The sequence below is a fragment of the Trichechus manatus genome, unplaced genomic scaffold (assembly GCF_000243295.1).
Source record: "Trichechus manatus latirostris isolate Lorelei unplaced genomic scaffold, TriManLat1.0 scaffold00150, whole genome shotgun sequence".
NCBI classification, from domain to species: Eukaryota; Metazoa; Chordata; class Mammalia; order Sirenia; family Trichechidae; genus Trichechus; species Trichechus manatus.
Genome location: NW_004444086.1, coordinates 3,882,100 through 3,898,718, shown reverse-complemented (window position 1 = coordinate 3,898,718; position 16,619 = coordinate 3,882,100). Strand labels below are relative to the sequence as shown.

Sequence of the window (16,619 nt, the reverse complement as noted above, 5' to 3'; positions counted from 1 at the left end):
GTCTTCTTCTGAATCTAGCTTGAATTTCTGGCAGTTCCCTGTCGATGTACTGCTGTAACCAGTTTTGAGTGATCTTCAGCAAAATTTTACTTGTGTATGATATTAATGACATTGTTTAATAATTTCTGCATTCTGTTGGATCACCTTTCTTTGGAATGGGCACAAATCTGAATCTCTTCCAGTTAGAAAAGGCTACTCTACTATGACTAAAATTTATATATATTAAAACCAAAAATCCAAACTGGTTGCCATTGAGTCAGTTCTGACTCATGGCCATCCCATGTTACAGAGCAGAGCTGTAATCTTTATGGGAGCAGATCTCCAGGCCTTTCTTCCACAGAGCCGCTGGGTGAGTTCGAACCACTATTCTTTTGGTTAGTAGTTGTGGTGCAGTGAATTGCTTCAATGTGGCCTTTCTAGCCATGTACATGTAACTCCCACAAAATGATTGAGTGGGACTATGCAAATAAGGTACTTGTGGCCCAACAAGAGGATTGCACATTAGTGCGAATAAGGTACATGAAATGTTTGTGGGTGAGGGGGAGCCATGCAAAAAAGGTGCATGAAACCGTTGCAGGAGATTGGTTAGTTTCACCATCCTGCTAGGCTTAAAGGGAGCCAATCCCAGAGGTTGGAGGGGGACCTCAGTACCATCAAGAAGAAGAGCCAGAAGTAGAGCATGTCCTTTAGACCTGGGGTCCCTGCACTGAGAACCTCCTAAACCCAGGAGCCAGGGAGAGCTGTACCACCTGAGATGGCACGAGATGGCGAGAAGCAGCAGTAAGCACGGCAGAGTCCAGTGGAGGAGAAACAACAACAGAACCAGGAGACTGGCACAAGACGGCTCAGTGGGCTTCCCAGCTCATGGAGTGAGGTGGCTACAGTGGGCTTGCCGACCCTACGGAGCGAGAGAGCTGAGCACCTTTGGGCAGGAGGCTTGCTGGTGGCATGGGATGCCTCTGGACATTTACTGATGGAGCTAAAGAGCTTTGTAATACATGCCCTGAGAGTGAGGGCCTGGTGGCAGCAGCTGAGAAGAAGCTGTCCTGATCGGAGAACTGTATCCTGAGTTGTTCCTGTTACTTCCAAGTTGATCCTGATCCTGAATTGTAACCTGTTACTTCCCTAATAAACCTCGTAAGTATGAGTATGGTCTGTGAGTTCTGTGTGGCCATTGGAATGAATTATCAAACCCAGCAGAGAAGTAGAGAGTGCCGTGGGAGGGATGGCTGGTGTCAGAACTGAAAAAAAGGCTGGAGTGTGGAGCTATGTCTGACCTCCACCTCGTAGGAATCAGCTTTGGGCTGATGCTGTTGCAAATTCTCTTTCCTCCCGCTGAAGTTAGACGAGGTCAGATGCCGCCATATTTTCACGGTAGTTGAGCACAAATCGTTTGTGCCACCAGGGCTGCTTTTATACATAGTAAGGACCCTAAAAATGGGCACCCCCTTGCCCAGTAATTGCACTGCTGAGAATGTATCTAAAGGAAACAAGAAGAAGGTAGAAGCTCTGTGCTCAGAGATGCCCATTGAGTATCCGCTACAGTAACAAATGGGTGGAAGCGGCCCAAGTGTCTCCGCTGGAGGATTGGCACTGAAGTTTCTAATCCATAAAATACCACATTCTGGAGAAAACGTACTCTCTAGAGACGACACAGCGTGGTGTAAAAATGCTTTTACTGTGATGTTAACTGATGAGAACCTTGGCGTTCTGGGTAAAACGCAGGTGTGACTACTCAGAGATAAAGATTATTGTGGTATCTTGTTTTTTTTGTTATAATGAAAAAAGCACCCCAAATTTAATGCATGGGCATTGACATCTAGGCTGATTGTGCAAAGGCTTTTTTTTTTAAAAAAAAGTCTACCTGTTGCTTGATGAGGGCTGGCTAGCTGTGAGTTCAAACACAGTGACGTGGATAAGTGAGAGTTCCTGGGTGGTGCAGATAGTTAACATGCTTGGCTACTAACCAAAAGGTTTGTGGTTCAAGTCCATCCAGAAGCGCCTTGGTAGAAAGGCCTGGCAACGTACTTCCAAAAAAGGCATTGAAAACCCTAAGGAGCACAGTTCTACTCTTAAACGCGTGGGGTCGCCTTGAGTCAGAGCCGAGTCCACAGCAACTGGTTTTTTTAATGGATAAGCGAGAAGTTCTAAATATATACCCACATAAACTGTGTCATGTATTTATTCACCTGTAGTCTCTTGTAAACACATTATTACCTCTGTCCAGTTATTTATTGATTTTTGTCTTCTCATCTTCTTACCTATTCTAATCATGGGACTAGATCCCTTACCTCCACCATGTACACAGAAAAGACATAGAATCTAGAGTAGTGTATGTAACATTGTGTTAAAAGCTGAATATTTAAATACCTTGAGGAAAGCTGCTTCTAAATTATAGACTGGTCATGTTGGATTTAAGGAGAATTGGGATGAGACTGGCTGGAGAGCAGTGGTTCCCCGCCCGGGATCCGCGAGGACAGGCACGCGCACGCCGGCTTCCCAGCACGCGCCCCGTGCCGTGGACACGGCAGGAGACTAGGCCTGCGACACTGGAAGTCTAAAGGCTACTGGGGTGGGGGGGTGCTGCCCTTGGGGAAGCCCCTCTCCGCCCGGAAAGAACGGAAGCATCTGTAAAGTGACCCATGGCGTCGGAGGACCATGCGTGCTGGCAGCAGGGTTCAGCACTGCTCCGGTGAAATCAGACTCGTTTAATTTTTTTAGAAGGCGGGAGGGGAGGGCGTCCATTCAGAATGCCCACTTTTAAAAACAACCTTTTTCCTTTTTGCAGGAAAATGTTTTGGCGGATCCGGGGACCTCCGCAGGCACGTGCGCACGCACACCGGGGAGAAGCCATATACCTGTGAGATCTGTAACAAGTGCTTCACTCGCTCGGCTGTACTGCGGCGCCACAAGAAGATGCACGGCAAGGCCGACATGGAAAGCCGGAGCGCACCGGAGGGATTCAGCCGTGTCATCGAGGCCCCTGACCTAGACAGGTCGCAGAGCTCCGACTCTTTCTCCCAGGACATGTCCGTGACTTTGATGCCATTGTCGGTTAAACTTCCTGTCCACCCAGCAGAAAATTCCACGACAGAATTCGACAGCCACTCTGCAGGTCCCTATTGTAAGCTGCGGCCCATGATTCAATCTCATGGCATCAGCGACCAGGAGAAACTGAGTTTGGACCCTGTTAAGCTTGCCAAGCCCCAGATGCAGCCGACAGCGCATCCGGCGTACGCTTACGGGGACGTGGAGGCCTCGGCCGTGGACGAGCCGCTGCCGGCAGACAGCATGTCCATCATCCGCTCGTCCCTGGCAGCCCTGGACAATCACTGCAGTGATGCTCTTGGCAGCCGGGCCCCTTCCACAGCTTATAGGAACTCAGAGGGACAGTTTTTCTCCAGCATGACTCTCTGGGGTCTAGCGATGAAGACGCTGCAGAATGAAAGCGAGCTGGACCAGTGATGGTCTACGTCAGCGACAGTCCGCGCCAGCATTTCTCCGCACGAGAGTTGCTCCAAGTTTGGCAGACTGGTGGTACCAGGGCTGCAGAAGCAAACCATTTCCCCCGTGACTGGACCGTGCTAACCAGAGAGAGTATTTGGATCATTTCCTTCCTGATGGTGGCTGAACAATTGGAAGCGGCTTGACCTCAGGGTTTGGGAGAAAGGCCTGCTGGTTCACCCCTGAGGCAGCCACAGGAGGGGAGGGCTTGAACCGCAGACGCCAAAGGCTTGAGAAATTCTCCCACTGACTGTAGCTAGCATGATAGAGGGTGTACTCTGTGTCAACTACTGTACATTTTGGTCGTGTTAAAGAGAAATATATATAATACAAATATTATTTTTACAAAATTGAAATTTGTAACATTTTGTATTTTTAAATATTTACACAGAGGTTCTATTTGTATATGAAACTCAGACTATAATTTAATTTGAATAAATGAAACTTGCCTTTCTATATAATACTGTGTGTTTCCTCCAGCATTTTTATTAATACAGTCGGCCCTCCATATCCCTGGGTTCTACATCCGCCAGTTCATTCAACCGTGGATTGAAAATATTCGGAAAAAAACACTCTTTTCTTTCTTGTCATTATTCCCAAAACAATACAGTATAACAGCTATTTACATTGTAATCTAGAGATGATTTAAAGCATATAGGAGGATGTTCATAAGTTATATGCAAATACTACACCATTATATAAGGGACTTGAGCACCCTCGGATTTTGGTACGGTGGTGGTGTGTCCTCGAACCAAGCCCCCACAGATACCAAGGGATGCCTGTATAAAGACCAAACCAAACCAGTTGCCTTCAAGTTCATTCTGATTAACAGTGACCCAGTGTGTGTCAGAGTAGAACTGTGTTCCGCAGGGTTTTCAATAGCTGGTTTTTTGGGAAATAGATCACCAGGCCTTTCTTCCAAGGGACCTCTGGGTGGATGCGAACCTCCAGCCTTTCAGTTAGCAGCCAAGTGTATTAACTGTCCCCACCCAAGGACTCCAGTCTAAAGACCATAGTAATATAAAAGTATCAACAGGGACTCACTTGTAAGGGTAAGTCCTGGGATTAATTGTTCTGCCATCTTGGTTCAGTAGACTTTGGAGGCAGTCAGAACAGAGGCTACTCACCCTCTCCGAGTCCTCTCTGGGCTTTCTCTTCTGTGCTATGAGATAAATGCCTTTCTGCATCCTTACAAGGCTTGCGAGACACAATTATACACTTGAAAATACCTGGCCCAAACCAAAGACACAAGGGAAAGATTAAAGGACAAATGGACCACAGCTACCACAGCCTCCACCAGACTGAGTCCAGCACAGCTAGATGGTGCCCGGCTACCACCACTGACTGCTCTGACAGGGATCACAATAGAAGGTCCTGGACAGAACTGGAGAAAAATGTAGAACAAAATTCTAACTCACAAAGACCAGACTTACTGTCTGACAGAGACGAGAAACCCTGAGAGTATGGCCCCAGACACCCTTATAGCTCAGTAATGAAGTCACTCCTGAGGTTCACTCTTCAGCCAAAGATCAGACAGGCTCACAAAGCAAGACTAAATGAGCACACCAGCTCAGCGGCAGGGACGAGAAGGCAGGAGGGGACAGGAAAGCTGGCAATGGGGAACTCGAAGTCAAGAGGGGGGAGTGTTCACATGTGGGATTGGCAACCAATGTCACAAAACAATATGTGTATTACTTGTTTAATGAGAAACTAATTTGCTCTGTAAACCTTCATCTGAAGCACACAAAAAAAGAAGAAAACTTGGCCCGGGGCGGTGCTTGACAGGGCTTCCTGATGTCTTTCCTTTCACCTTCCCAGCAGACTTGATGGATGGCCTCTGAGAAGCGGTGTGTTCATAGAGCTGCCACTAGATCATCATGGTGAGGTGATGTATGGGAGAATATTGTCACCTTGGCACAAGTAACATGCATTGTTTACCTGTAGAACTGCTTGCACAAAGGACTAGACTGAAACCACTCCAAATACTCTCATTCTCAGCTATAACTTAGAGAAGTTGTCTACCCAGTGGGAGCAGGTGAGGATTTTCGTAGAAAAGCAGCTTGGTTGCAGAGTAGAATATCAGCTTTGAAGTCAAATTCAGGTTCAAGTCCTGGTTTTCCCAGCCATTCACCATATTTCAGTCCTGCAAGACTGGCATGTTGTTGTTAGGTGCCGTCGAGTTGGTTCTGACTCATAGCAACCCTACGTGCAACAGAATGAAACACTGCCTGGTCCTGTGCCATCCCAACAATCGTTATGCTTGATCCCATTGTTGCAGCTACTGTGTCAATCCATCTCATCGAGGGTCTTCCTCTTTTTTGCTGACCCTCTATGAAGCATGACGTCCTTCTCCAGGGACTAGTCACTCCTGATAACACGTACAATGTACGTCAGATGAAGTCTCACCATCCTGGCTTCTAAGGAGCATTCTGGCTGTACTTATTCCAAGACAGATTCGTTCGTTCTTTTGGCAGTCCATGGTATATTCAATATTCTTCGCCAACATCATAATTCAAAGGCATCAATTCTTCTTCAGTCTTCCTTATTCATTGTCCAGCTTTCACATGCATATGAAGCAATTGAAAATACCATGGCTTGGGTCAGGCACACCTTAGTCCTTAAAGTGACAACTTTGCTCACTTTAAAGAGGTCTGTTGCAGCAGATTTGCCCAGTGTAATATGTCGTTTGATTTCTTGACTGCTGCTTCCATAGATGTTGACTGTGGATCCAAATAAAATGAAATCTTTGACAACTTCAATCTTTTCTCCATTTATCATGGTGTTGCTAATTGGTCCAGTTGTGAGGATTTGTGTTTTCTTTATGTTGAGGTGCAATCCAGACTGAAGACTGTAGTCTTTGATCTTCATCAGTAAGTGCTTCAAGTCCTCTTCATTTTCAGCAAGCAAGGTTGTGTCATCTGCATATCGTAGATTGTTAATGGGTCTTCCTCTAATCCTGGTGCTGTGTTCTTCATATAGTCCAGCTTCTCAGATTATTTGCTCAGCATACAGATCGAATAGTTATGGTGAAAGGATACAACCTGGATGCACACCTTTTCTGACTTTAAACCATGCAGTATCCCCTTGTTCTGTTTGCTTGACTGCCTCTTGATCTGTGTACAGGTTCCACATGAGCACAATTAAGTGTGCTGGAATTCCCGTTCTTTGCAGTGTTATCCATAATTTGTTATGATCCACACAGTCAAATGCCTTTGCATAGTTAATAAAACACAGGTAAGAATGAGCTGGAAGCTCCCACTTGTCTATGCCAAGAAATTTGGAGGACAGCTACCTGGCCAAACGACTGGAAGAGATTCATATTTGTACCCATTCCAAAGAAAGATAATCCAACAGCATGCAGAAATTGTTGAACGGTATCATTAATATCACACTCAAGTAAAATTTTGCTGAAGATAATTCAAAAGCAGTTGCAGCACTACATCAACAAGGAGCTGCCAGAAATTCAAGCTGGATTCAGAAGAGGATGTGAAATTAGGGGTATCACTGCTGATGTCAGATGGATCTTGGCTGAAAGCAGGGAATACCAGAAAGATATTTACCTGTGTTTTATTGACTATGCAAAGGCATCCGACTGTGTGGATCATAGCAAATTATGTATAACATTTCGAAGAATGGGAATTCCAGAACACTTAATTGTGCTCATAAGGAACCTGTACATAGACCAAGAGGCAGTCATAAGTACAGAACAAGGGGATACTGCATGGTTTAAAATCAGGAAAGATGTGCAAAAGGGTTGTGTCCTTTCACCATACTTATTCGATCTAAATGCTGAGCAAATAATCTGAGAAGCTAGACTACGTGAAGAAGAACTTGGCATCAGGATTGGAGGAAGACTCATGAACAATCTACAATATGCAGATGACACAACCTTGCTTGCTGAAAGTGAAGAGGACTCAAAGCACTTATTGATGAAGATCAAAGACCACAGTCTTCACTATGGATTACACTTCAACACAAAGAAAACAAAAATCCTCACAACTGTATCAATAAGCAACATCATGATAAACAGAGACAAGATTGAAGTTGTCAAAGATTTCATTTTACTTGGATCTACAGTCAACACCCATGGAAGCAGTACTCAAGAAATCAAATGACGCAAAAGAAAGAAAATCTAAGACGAATTGCATTGGGCAAATCTGCTGCAAAAGACCTCTTTAAAGTGCTAAAAAGCGAAGATGTCACTTTAAGGACTAAGCTTGGCCTGACCCAAGCCATGGTGTTTTCAATCTCCTCATACGCATGCAAAAGCTGGACAATGAATAAAGAAGACCTAAGAAGAATTGTTGCCTTGTATTATGGTGTTGGCGAAGAATATTGCATATACCACGGACTGCCAGAAAAACAAACAAATCTGTCTTGGAAGAAGTACAGACAGAACGCTCCTTAGAAGCAAGGATGGCAAGACTACGTCTCACATACTTTGGACATGTTATCAGAAGGGATCAGTCCCTGGAGAAGGATATCATGCTTGGTAAAGTAGAGGGTCAGCAAAAAAGAGGAAGACCCTCAACAAGATGGATTGACACAGTGGCTACAACTATGGGCTCAAGCACAACAACGATTGAGAGGATGGTGCAGGACCGGGCAGTGTTTTGTTCTGTTATACGTAGGGTGGCTAGGAGTCAGAACCGACTCGACGGCACCTAACAACAACAACATCACTGCCCTGAGAAGGGTGGGGACTTGCCTAGTGATAATAATAGCAAAGACGCATCATGCTTGTTAAGGCTTTACAAGTATCAAGTCATTTAAACTTCATAACAACCCTGTGAGGTAGATCCTACCATTATCCCCGTTTATCCATTGGTGTCTGGTAGTTTCTGATTCATGGAGCCCCTGTGTGTTACAAAGTAGAACTGCTCCACAGAGTTTTCTTGGCTGTAATCCTTACAGAAGCAGATCGCCAGGCCTTTATTCCTTGGTGCTGCTAAGTGGGTTCAAACTGCCAACCTTTAGGTTAGTAGTCAAGCACAAACTTTGCACCACACAGAGACCTGACATCCCCATTTACAGATGAGGAAAATGACTCCCTGAGAGGCCAAGTAACTTGCCCAATACCACACAGCCAGTAGGTGGCAGACTTGGGTCCCGGGGTAACTTGGGGGCAGAGCCCAGAGGGAGGATTAGCCCCAGCCTGGAAAGGAAGGCAAGTCTTGCCTGTCTGTTGTTGAGTGGGTTTTGAAAGAACATCTTGCTGCTACGATATCCACGAAAATTATAACTTGTCCCTCTGTGGGAGCTTATTACACCCTTCCCCTTTGTTTTATTTTAATAACTTGTTTTTCTTAATTTCAATTTAAGTAATAATACATGGACAATAGAGAAAATTCAGGAAATACAGATAGATATAAAGGAAAAATAAATTCATCACCCAGAGACGACGATATTGATGATGATCGATACAATTCTGGTATTACTACTACGAACAACAACAGCTAACATTTCCTGAGACTTACCACGCTCCAGCATGCACACTTCGCATACGTTATCGCATGAGATCCTTTCAGCACTCCAATGAGGCAGTTTACATTTGGGTTTACATCTAGGTTTCTTTCCTTCTACACATTTTCCTCTGCAATCAGATGCAAATAAAATAAGACTCAAAAATTTTTTGAATGGCTCATACCATACATACATAAAAAAACCAAACCCCTTGGCGTTGAGTCAATGCAACCCCGTGTATGACAGAGTAGAACTGCTCCATGGGTTTTTCTTGGCTGTGATCTTTACAGAAGCAGTTCGCTGGGCCTTTCTTCCCTGGAGCTGCTGGGCAGGTTCAAACCTCCAACCGTTATGTAAGCAGCTGATTGCAAACGGCTTGCGCCACTCAGGCTCCTTATACTATACATACATTAAAAAAACGCTGCTGTCGAGTCGATTCTGACTCATAGCGACCCTGTAGAACAGAGTAGAACTGCCCCATAGGGTTTCCAAGGATTTGCTGGTGGATTCGAACTGTCGACCTTTTGGTTAGCAGCTGAGCTCTTAACCACTGCGCCACCAGGACTGCATACATACTGCTCTGTAATTTGCTTTTTTCACATAGCAAATTATTATAAACGTCTTCCCGTGTCCAAAAACTGCAGATTGACATCAGCACCCTTAATCCCTGTGTAATGGTCCCGTCAGCTTGAGGGTGTTAGTAAAGGGCCCAGCACAGTTTGGGACATATAGCAAGTGCTCAGTAAACACTGAAGCTCCTTTTTCCTTGAATTTACAAGGATATGGGCCACTCTAAGGAGCTCTGGTGATGCAATGGTTAAGCGCTTGGCTGCTAACCAAAAGTCTGCTGTTCTAACCCACCGGCCACTCTGCAGGAGAAAAGACCTGATGATCTGCTCCCATAAAGACTACAGCCTGGGAAATCCTATGGGGCGGTTCTCCTCTGCCTATGAAGTCGCTGTGGGTCGAAACAACAACAACAACATCGGCCACTCTGGGGGGCGGTGGTGGTTCAGTGGTAGAATTCTCACCTTCTATGTGGGAGACTTGAGTTCCATTCCCAGTCTCTGCACCTCATGTGCAGCCACTACCCATCTGTCAGTGGAGGCTCGTGTGTTGCTATGATGTGGAACAGAGTCCTGGTGGCCCAGTGGTTAAGAGCCCAGCTGCTAACCAAAAGGTCGGCAGTTCTAACCCACCAACCACTTCTTGGAAACCCTATGGGGCAGTTCTACTCTGTCCTATAGGGTCACCATGAGGCAGGATTGACTCGACAGCAGCTGGTATGATGCAGAACAGGTTTCAGCGGAGCTTCTAGACTTAAGACGGACTAGGAAGAAAGGCCTGGCCATCTACTTCCCAAAATCAGCCTATGAAACCCCTGTGGATCACAACAGTTCCATCGCCAACCAGGAGGTGGCGCAGGACGGGGCAGTGTTTTCTTCCTTTGTACACGTGACTCAGCAGGCGTTAACTACAACATAGGCCACTCTGGCTGCTTTATGTCAGATTTTCTTCCAGCCACCAGATGGCAGTGTAAGCATTAACAATAGGCAGAGATCACCGATTCGGTGACCTCCAAACGCTGGGTCTGCCCCACAGTCTGGCCGGTTTTGGTCCCACGGCGTTTCCATAGCGTTCTGCAGCTCACTGAGCACATTCTGGTACCATAGCTGCACTCGAGTCCCCGCGGGGATCCTGTTGATAAGGTGTTTCTTGTGGTTAGCTGGCATGGAGTCATCCCCCACGGCCGACGGTGAGTGGTTCCATGGCGCCATTTTCCTTTACACTGGTTTACAGATGGAGGAATGTGTCCTGGAGAGGGGAAGCAACTTCCTCCGCTATTCTGTCAAGCTCACTGAGTGCTTACTGTGTCCCAGACTCCAGAATCCGCGCTGGGGATGTCCCGGCTAGCAACACGGCCCAGGCCCACACCTCTGCAGAGGACAGTCCCCTGCGCAGCTGTATGACGCGGGTAAGGCACTCCATGTTTCTGGACCTCTGTTCAAAAACAGCCAACCTCGGTGGAGCACAGGTGTTTTAGGGCAGTGAAGCTGTACTGCATGATACTGTCATGGTGGGCACGTGACATTATGCATTTGTCAAAACCCACGGAGCTTACAACACAGAGTAAGCCCTGATGTAATCGGTGGTCTTTGTTGTTGTTAGCTGCCATTGAGTCAGCTCTGAGTCATGGTGACCCCATGTACAGAGTGAAATGTTGCCTGATCCTGTGACATCTTCGTGATCATTGGTATGCAGCTATTGTCCATTGTTGCGGCTATTGTGTCAATCCATCTCACTGAGGGTTTCCCTCATTTTCTCTGGCCCAGTACTTTACTGGGAGCCCTGCTGGTGCAGTGGTTAAGAACTTGGCCGCTAACCAAAAAGGTCGGCAGTTTGAATCTACCAGCTGCTCCTTGGAAACCCTATGGGACACTTTCTACTCTGTCCTGTAGGGTTGCTATGAGTCAGAGTCTATGAGAGGGAAACGGGTTTGGTTTTTTTGTTTTGTTTTGTTTTCTACTTTACTAATCATGATGCCCTTTTCTAGCAATTGGTCTTTCCTGATGATATGTCCAAAGTATGGGTACCGAAGTATCTCCATTCTTGATTCTGTGCTTCTGTGGAACATTCTGGCTGTACTTCCTCCAAGACTAATTTGTTTGTTCTTCTGGCCAACCAAACCAAACCAGTTGCTGTCTAGTGGATTCCAAGTCATAATGACCCTATAGGACAGAGTAGAACTGCCCACAGGGTTTCCAAGGCTGGAATCTTGGCAGGAGCAGATCGCCAAGTCTTTTCTTCTGTGGAGCAGCTGGTGGGTTCTAACCGCCAGCCTTTCGCTTAGCAGCCAAGTGCTTAACTGCTGCACCACCAGGGCTCCTTGTTCTTTTGGCAGTCCGTGGTATATTCAATATTCTTCACTAACACCACAATTCAAATGCATCAATTCTTCTGTCTTTTTCACTATCCAACTTTTGCATGCATATGTGACAATTAAAAATACCATGGCTTGGGTCAGGCATACCTTAGTCCCCAAGGTGACCTCTTTGCTTTTTAACATTTTGAAGAGGTCTTTTGCAGCAGATTTACCCAATGCAATATGTTGTTTGAGTTCTTGACTGCTACTTCCATGGGTGTTGTTAATCCAAGTAGAATGAAGTCCTTGATAAATTCAGCAGTAGACTGGAGACTAAGTTTCCCTTCTGCTCTGTGATTTTAAGCTTTTATGATCCTCTTTCAGTGGCTGGTGCTGGTTTTCATTCCAGAGAAACAGCAGGTGGGGAATCCCTGGGCTGTGGACTCTGGCCAAGCCACAGGGCAAGCCCAGCCGGGTGGTGGTAGAGAAGTGTCCCGTTTCCCCAGCTCGTGGTACAGAGATCATCCCAGGGCATTGGCTGATACATATATGTATATTTTTTAACATTTGTGGCTGGCAAGATCTGCAACGATCAAGTGCCCTGGATCTGTCTTCCCCTTTGGCTGCAAGAGTGTCAGGTGGTTTGTGTTCCCCCACTTAGCCAGTTGCCATTGACTGGATTCCAACTCATGGCGACCCCATGTGTTTCACAGTAGAACTGCTCCATAGGGTTTTCAATGGCTGTGACCTTTTGGAAGTAGATCACCAGGCCTTTCTTCTGAGGCGCCTCTAAGTGGACTTGAACCACCAACCTTTCAGTTAGCAGACAGGTGTTTAACCGTTTGCAGCACTTTTGTAATCTTGGGAAAAGCACGTGATCTCTCTGGGCCGTGCTTCTTTCCTCTGTAAAACCATGAGGTTAGAATGTCTCAGGTGTTTCTGATACATTTGATGTTCACCCAGGACCTGGCTCCTGGCCACCTGCTCATTGACTCTCATGTTTCCTCATCAAGCTCCCGTTGGCTTCAGGATCCTTCTCAACACTAGGCCCCAGGCAGACATTTCCAGCCAAACAAACTGCCCCAAAGAGGAGGATCTTTTACATTCAAGAGTGAATGTTCTATAGAATATTACTCAGTCATAAAGAGAAATGAAGTCCTGATACATGCTACAACATGGATGAACTCATTACACTGAATGAAATAAGTCAGTTACGAAAAAGACAAGTATTGTATACTCTCTCTTTCTCTCTTACATGGACTATCTAGAACAGGCAAAGGTACAGAGACCAAAGTTGATTAGTGGTTAACAGGGGTAGGAGGGAGGGGGGAAGAAAGAGTCATTGCTTAAGGAGTCTCTGGGTGGTGAAGTTAAGTGCTTTACTTCTAACCGAAAAGTTGGCAGTTCAAACCTACCCCAGAGGTGCCTCAAAAGACAGGCCTGGTGATATGTTTCCAAAACGTCATAGCCTTGAAAATCCTATGGAGCACAGTTCTACTCTGACACACATGGGCCACCATGAGTCAGAATTGACTAGACAACATCAACAGCAAAGGGATGGGAGAGAGGGGGGAGGGCAGAGTCATTACTTAAGGGTCGCTGAGCCTCTGTTAAGGGCAAAAGAGAATTTGGAAACAGTGGTGATGGTTACACATGATAAATATGATTAAAGTCACTGAATTATATATGTAAAAATTGTTGAATGGGCAAATGTTTTGTTACATATTTTTTTAACCATAATTTATATATATCAAAATAGTGAACGTTTTAGAATTTCATCATTTCTGTTATGGGCTTCCAGACCTTGTTTCTTATACCCTTTATGTGTCTAGCAGTTCTCTTGAGTTGGCTGTATGTCTGTCTCTGACTTGGTGTGAGCTCCTCACAATGGGTATGTGTGGGAGCATTTTTACTCCTATACCACTCCCTCACTTTCTTGCTCGCTGGCTCACACCATCACTCTCTTCACTCCCTCCCTCCCTCGTTCCTCACTCATTCTTTCCCTCCCTCCTTTCCTCCCTCCCTCCCTCCCTCACTCCCCTTCCTCCCTCCCTCACTCCCTCACTCCCTTCCTCCCTTACTCCCTCTCTCACTCCCTCCCTCTCCCTCACTAACTCACTCCCTCACTCAGTATTTGTTGCCCCTGTGAGCACCAGGCCCTGGGGCCTCTGTTGGGACAGAAGACCCAAGGAGGAATAAGGCCCCTTCCCCCCTCACAGTGACACAATGAGTGTCTTCACTTTCTCATCCCCTCAAGCTCCCCTCCCACATCCCCTAGTACTTGGCGGGTAGTAAGTGCTCAGAAATACGATTGATTTTGTCAAATATAAAACAAATTCTGACTTAGGTAAAAAGAAAGGACTATTCAAAAGGCCTATTACAATAGGGAGAGGAGGACTATTTAAAAGGGGGAGTTTATCACACTAGGGAGGGTAACTATCACAACAGGCAGACAGGGACTATTTGCTAGGGGGTGCTGCACAATAGGGAGAGGGGGCTACTGCAATATGGAAATGGGGGCTACCACCATAGGGAGGGGGGCTACCGCAGTCAGGGGAACTAATTGACCATAAGATCTGCAAGCGTCTCAAAGGTCAGGCGGGAACGGGCTTTTCTGTTATAGGCAGGTGTGAACAAGGCTAGAAAGAAAGAACTGGGTGTGGGGAGTGGGATGAATGGAGTGGAGGTGACGTGACTACACAGTAGATCAGAAAAGGTTTTCCCTGAAGTCAGCTTATCCTCAGGAGGGGCCTTTAAGGAGTGATTGAATACTGGCTTAGGGTGAGAATGAGTCAACGTTCAGGAGAGAAGCATACTAATGATTGGACATGTGAGAGGTACGGACATTTTATTTCAATGGGTGATTGGAGACAAACAGTTCAGATCATCTTTTATGTGAGAAGGAAAAGAAAAAAGCAAACCAAACCCTGTTGCCGTCAAGTCGATTCCGACTCATAGTCAGAATCTATGAGTCCCATAGGACACAGTAGAACTACCCCATAGGGTTTTCAAGGAGTGGCTGGTGGATTTGAACTGCTGACCTTTTGGTTAGCAGCCTGAGCTCTTAACCACTGCGCCACCAGAGCCCTTTATGTGAGAAAGAATGGGAATTTGGAGGGTCTGGTCTGGTCTTGTCATAGGTAACAAGGGGGACATCCGTGGACAGTGGTCCCCACCCTGCCGGGGTGCTCATGTTTGAGGCCAGCTACACGGCCCCATCCTGACATTTCCTCTTGGCTGTTTTGCTGTCCTTTCTGGAATATCCCCACCAGGCCTTTATTCCCTCATCAGCAGCCCCGAGCTCCCGGACTGTGCTGTACTTCTGAGAGGTGAGGTGTTATATCAATGACCCAAAAGTGGCCTCTGTGTCTTGGCCCCAAGTTGTTTATTTCTTCATAGCAAGCTGAGGCTCCTTAGCCCGAAAAAGCCCGCCTGCACCAAACTCAAATTTGTGCACATCCAGTTGTTTTTAAAATAGCCCAAATAAATAGATTTTTAGTCACTTAGAGCCTGCCTGCTTTACATACTTCCTGAAACTGTACCCCACATCTGCTAGCACTAGATAAGATAAAGCCCTGTAGTCATAAGGGTGCTGTCTTAGTCTTCAGGTGCTGCTATAATAGCAATACCACAAGTGGGTGGCTTTAAAGAAGAGAAGCTAGAAGCTCGAAGCCTGAATTCAGGGTGCCAGCTCTAGGGGAACACTCTCTCTCTGTCAGCTCTGGGGGAAGGTCGTTGTCTCCAGCTTCTCTAGCGCTGGTGTTCCTTGGTTCCTGGGCGATCTTCATGTGGCATCTGTCTTCCTCCAGTTTGTCCAGGTTTCTATGTCTAATCTGTTCTTTTTATGCTCAGAACTGATTAGGGTTAGTACTCACCCTACACTGATACGGTCTCATTAACACAACAGAGAAAACCCTATTCGCAAATGGGATCATGTTCACAGATACAGGGGTTAGGATTCCAACACAATTTGAGGGCACTGTTCAATCCAGGGAGCCCTGGTAGTACAGTGGTTAAGTGGTTGGCTGCTAACCAAAAGGTCGGCAGTTTGAATCTACCAGTTGCTCCTTGGAAACCCTATGGGACAGCTCTACTCTGTCCTGTAGGGTCACTATGAGTCGGAATGACTTGGCAGCAGCAGGTTTTTTTGTTTGTTTTTGTTTTTGTTTTTGTGTTTTTTTGGTATTCAATCCAAAATAGATGCTGCTGCTGCTTTGGAGCTGTCTGACCCAGAGACCCCCCACTTTGCTGCAGAAGGACATTGCAAAGATGTACATCAGCCCCCACCCCCATTCTCCTTTTCCCTGGGGTTTTCATGCCCTCTTCCCCTCTGGTGGTTCCCTGCACTGCTTGCCTCTAGAAGACCCCCTGCTGGGGGAGACTGTCCCTTGCATTAGGCTGTCAGTGCTTTCGTCCCAATAAACAGCTTGTTGTGCAGCACTGGTATCCTGTGGTCGTATCTTCTTCCTTGATCAGCCTCAAACTCCCTTGAACTCACTACACAGGGTCAGGAGCAAAAGCGATGAACAGACAATCCACAGGAGGAAATGCTGCTCGTCAACAAACATGGAAACGTTCCCAATCAAATGAACCATTTCTTGCCTTTCAAATTAGCATAAGTTAAAAAACATAATAGTCACACCATCAATGCTGGAAACAGCGTGTCAAAACAGTCACTTTCATACATTGCTGTGGCGTCTTTTGGCAAGTAATTTGATCACGTTTCCCAAGAGCTGCCGAGAGGTTCATATCCTTTGATTCGGGGCATTCCACTTCTAAAAATCCCTCT

General features: G+C 46.2%; 2 protein-coding genes across 5 annotated transcripts in view; both read left to right on the top strand.

Moving 5' to 3' along the window:
* The window catches only part of ZBTB49 (zinc finger and BTB domain containing 49), a 36,968-nt gene extending 32,829 nt beyond the window's left edge, over positions 1–4,139 (top strand). The window contains exon 6 of one of the 4 annotated variants that reach the window (XM_023740222.1): positions 2,789–4,139. In XM_023740222.1, the coding sequence (XP_023595990.1) occupies positions 2,789–3,465 (677 nt within the window). In that variant the 3' untranslated portion in view covers positions 3,466–4,139. The remainder of the gene's footprint in view (positions 1–2,788) is intronic. The other 3 variants (XM_023740221.1, XM_023740220.1, XM_004385909.2) reach the window with 3 other exon arrangements.
* Positions 4,140–10,698: 6,559 nt separating this feature from the next.
* Positions 10,699–16,619, top strand: part of FAM241A (family with sequence similarity 241 member A) — a 73,318-nt gene continuing 67,397 nt past the window's right edge. The window contains exons 1-2 of the mRNA XM_023740231.1: positions 10,699–10,723; positions 10,848–10,942. Of these exons, the coding sequence (XP_023595999.1) occupies positions 10,699–10,723; positions 10,848–10,942 (120 nt within the window). The remainder of the gene's footprint in view (positions 10,724–10,847; positions 10,943–16,619) is intronic.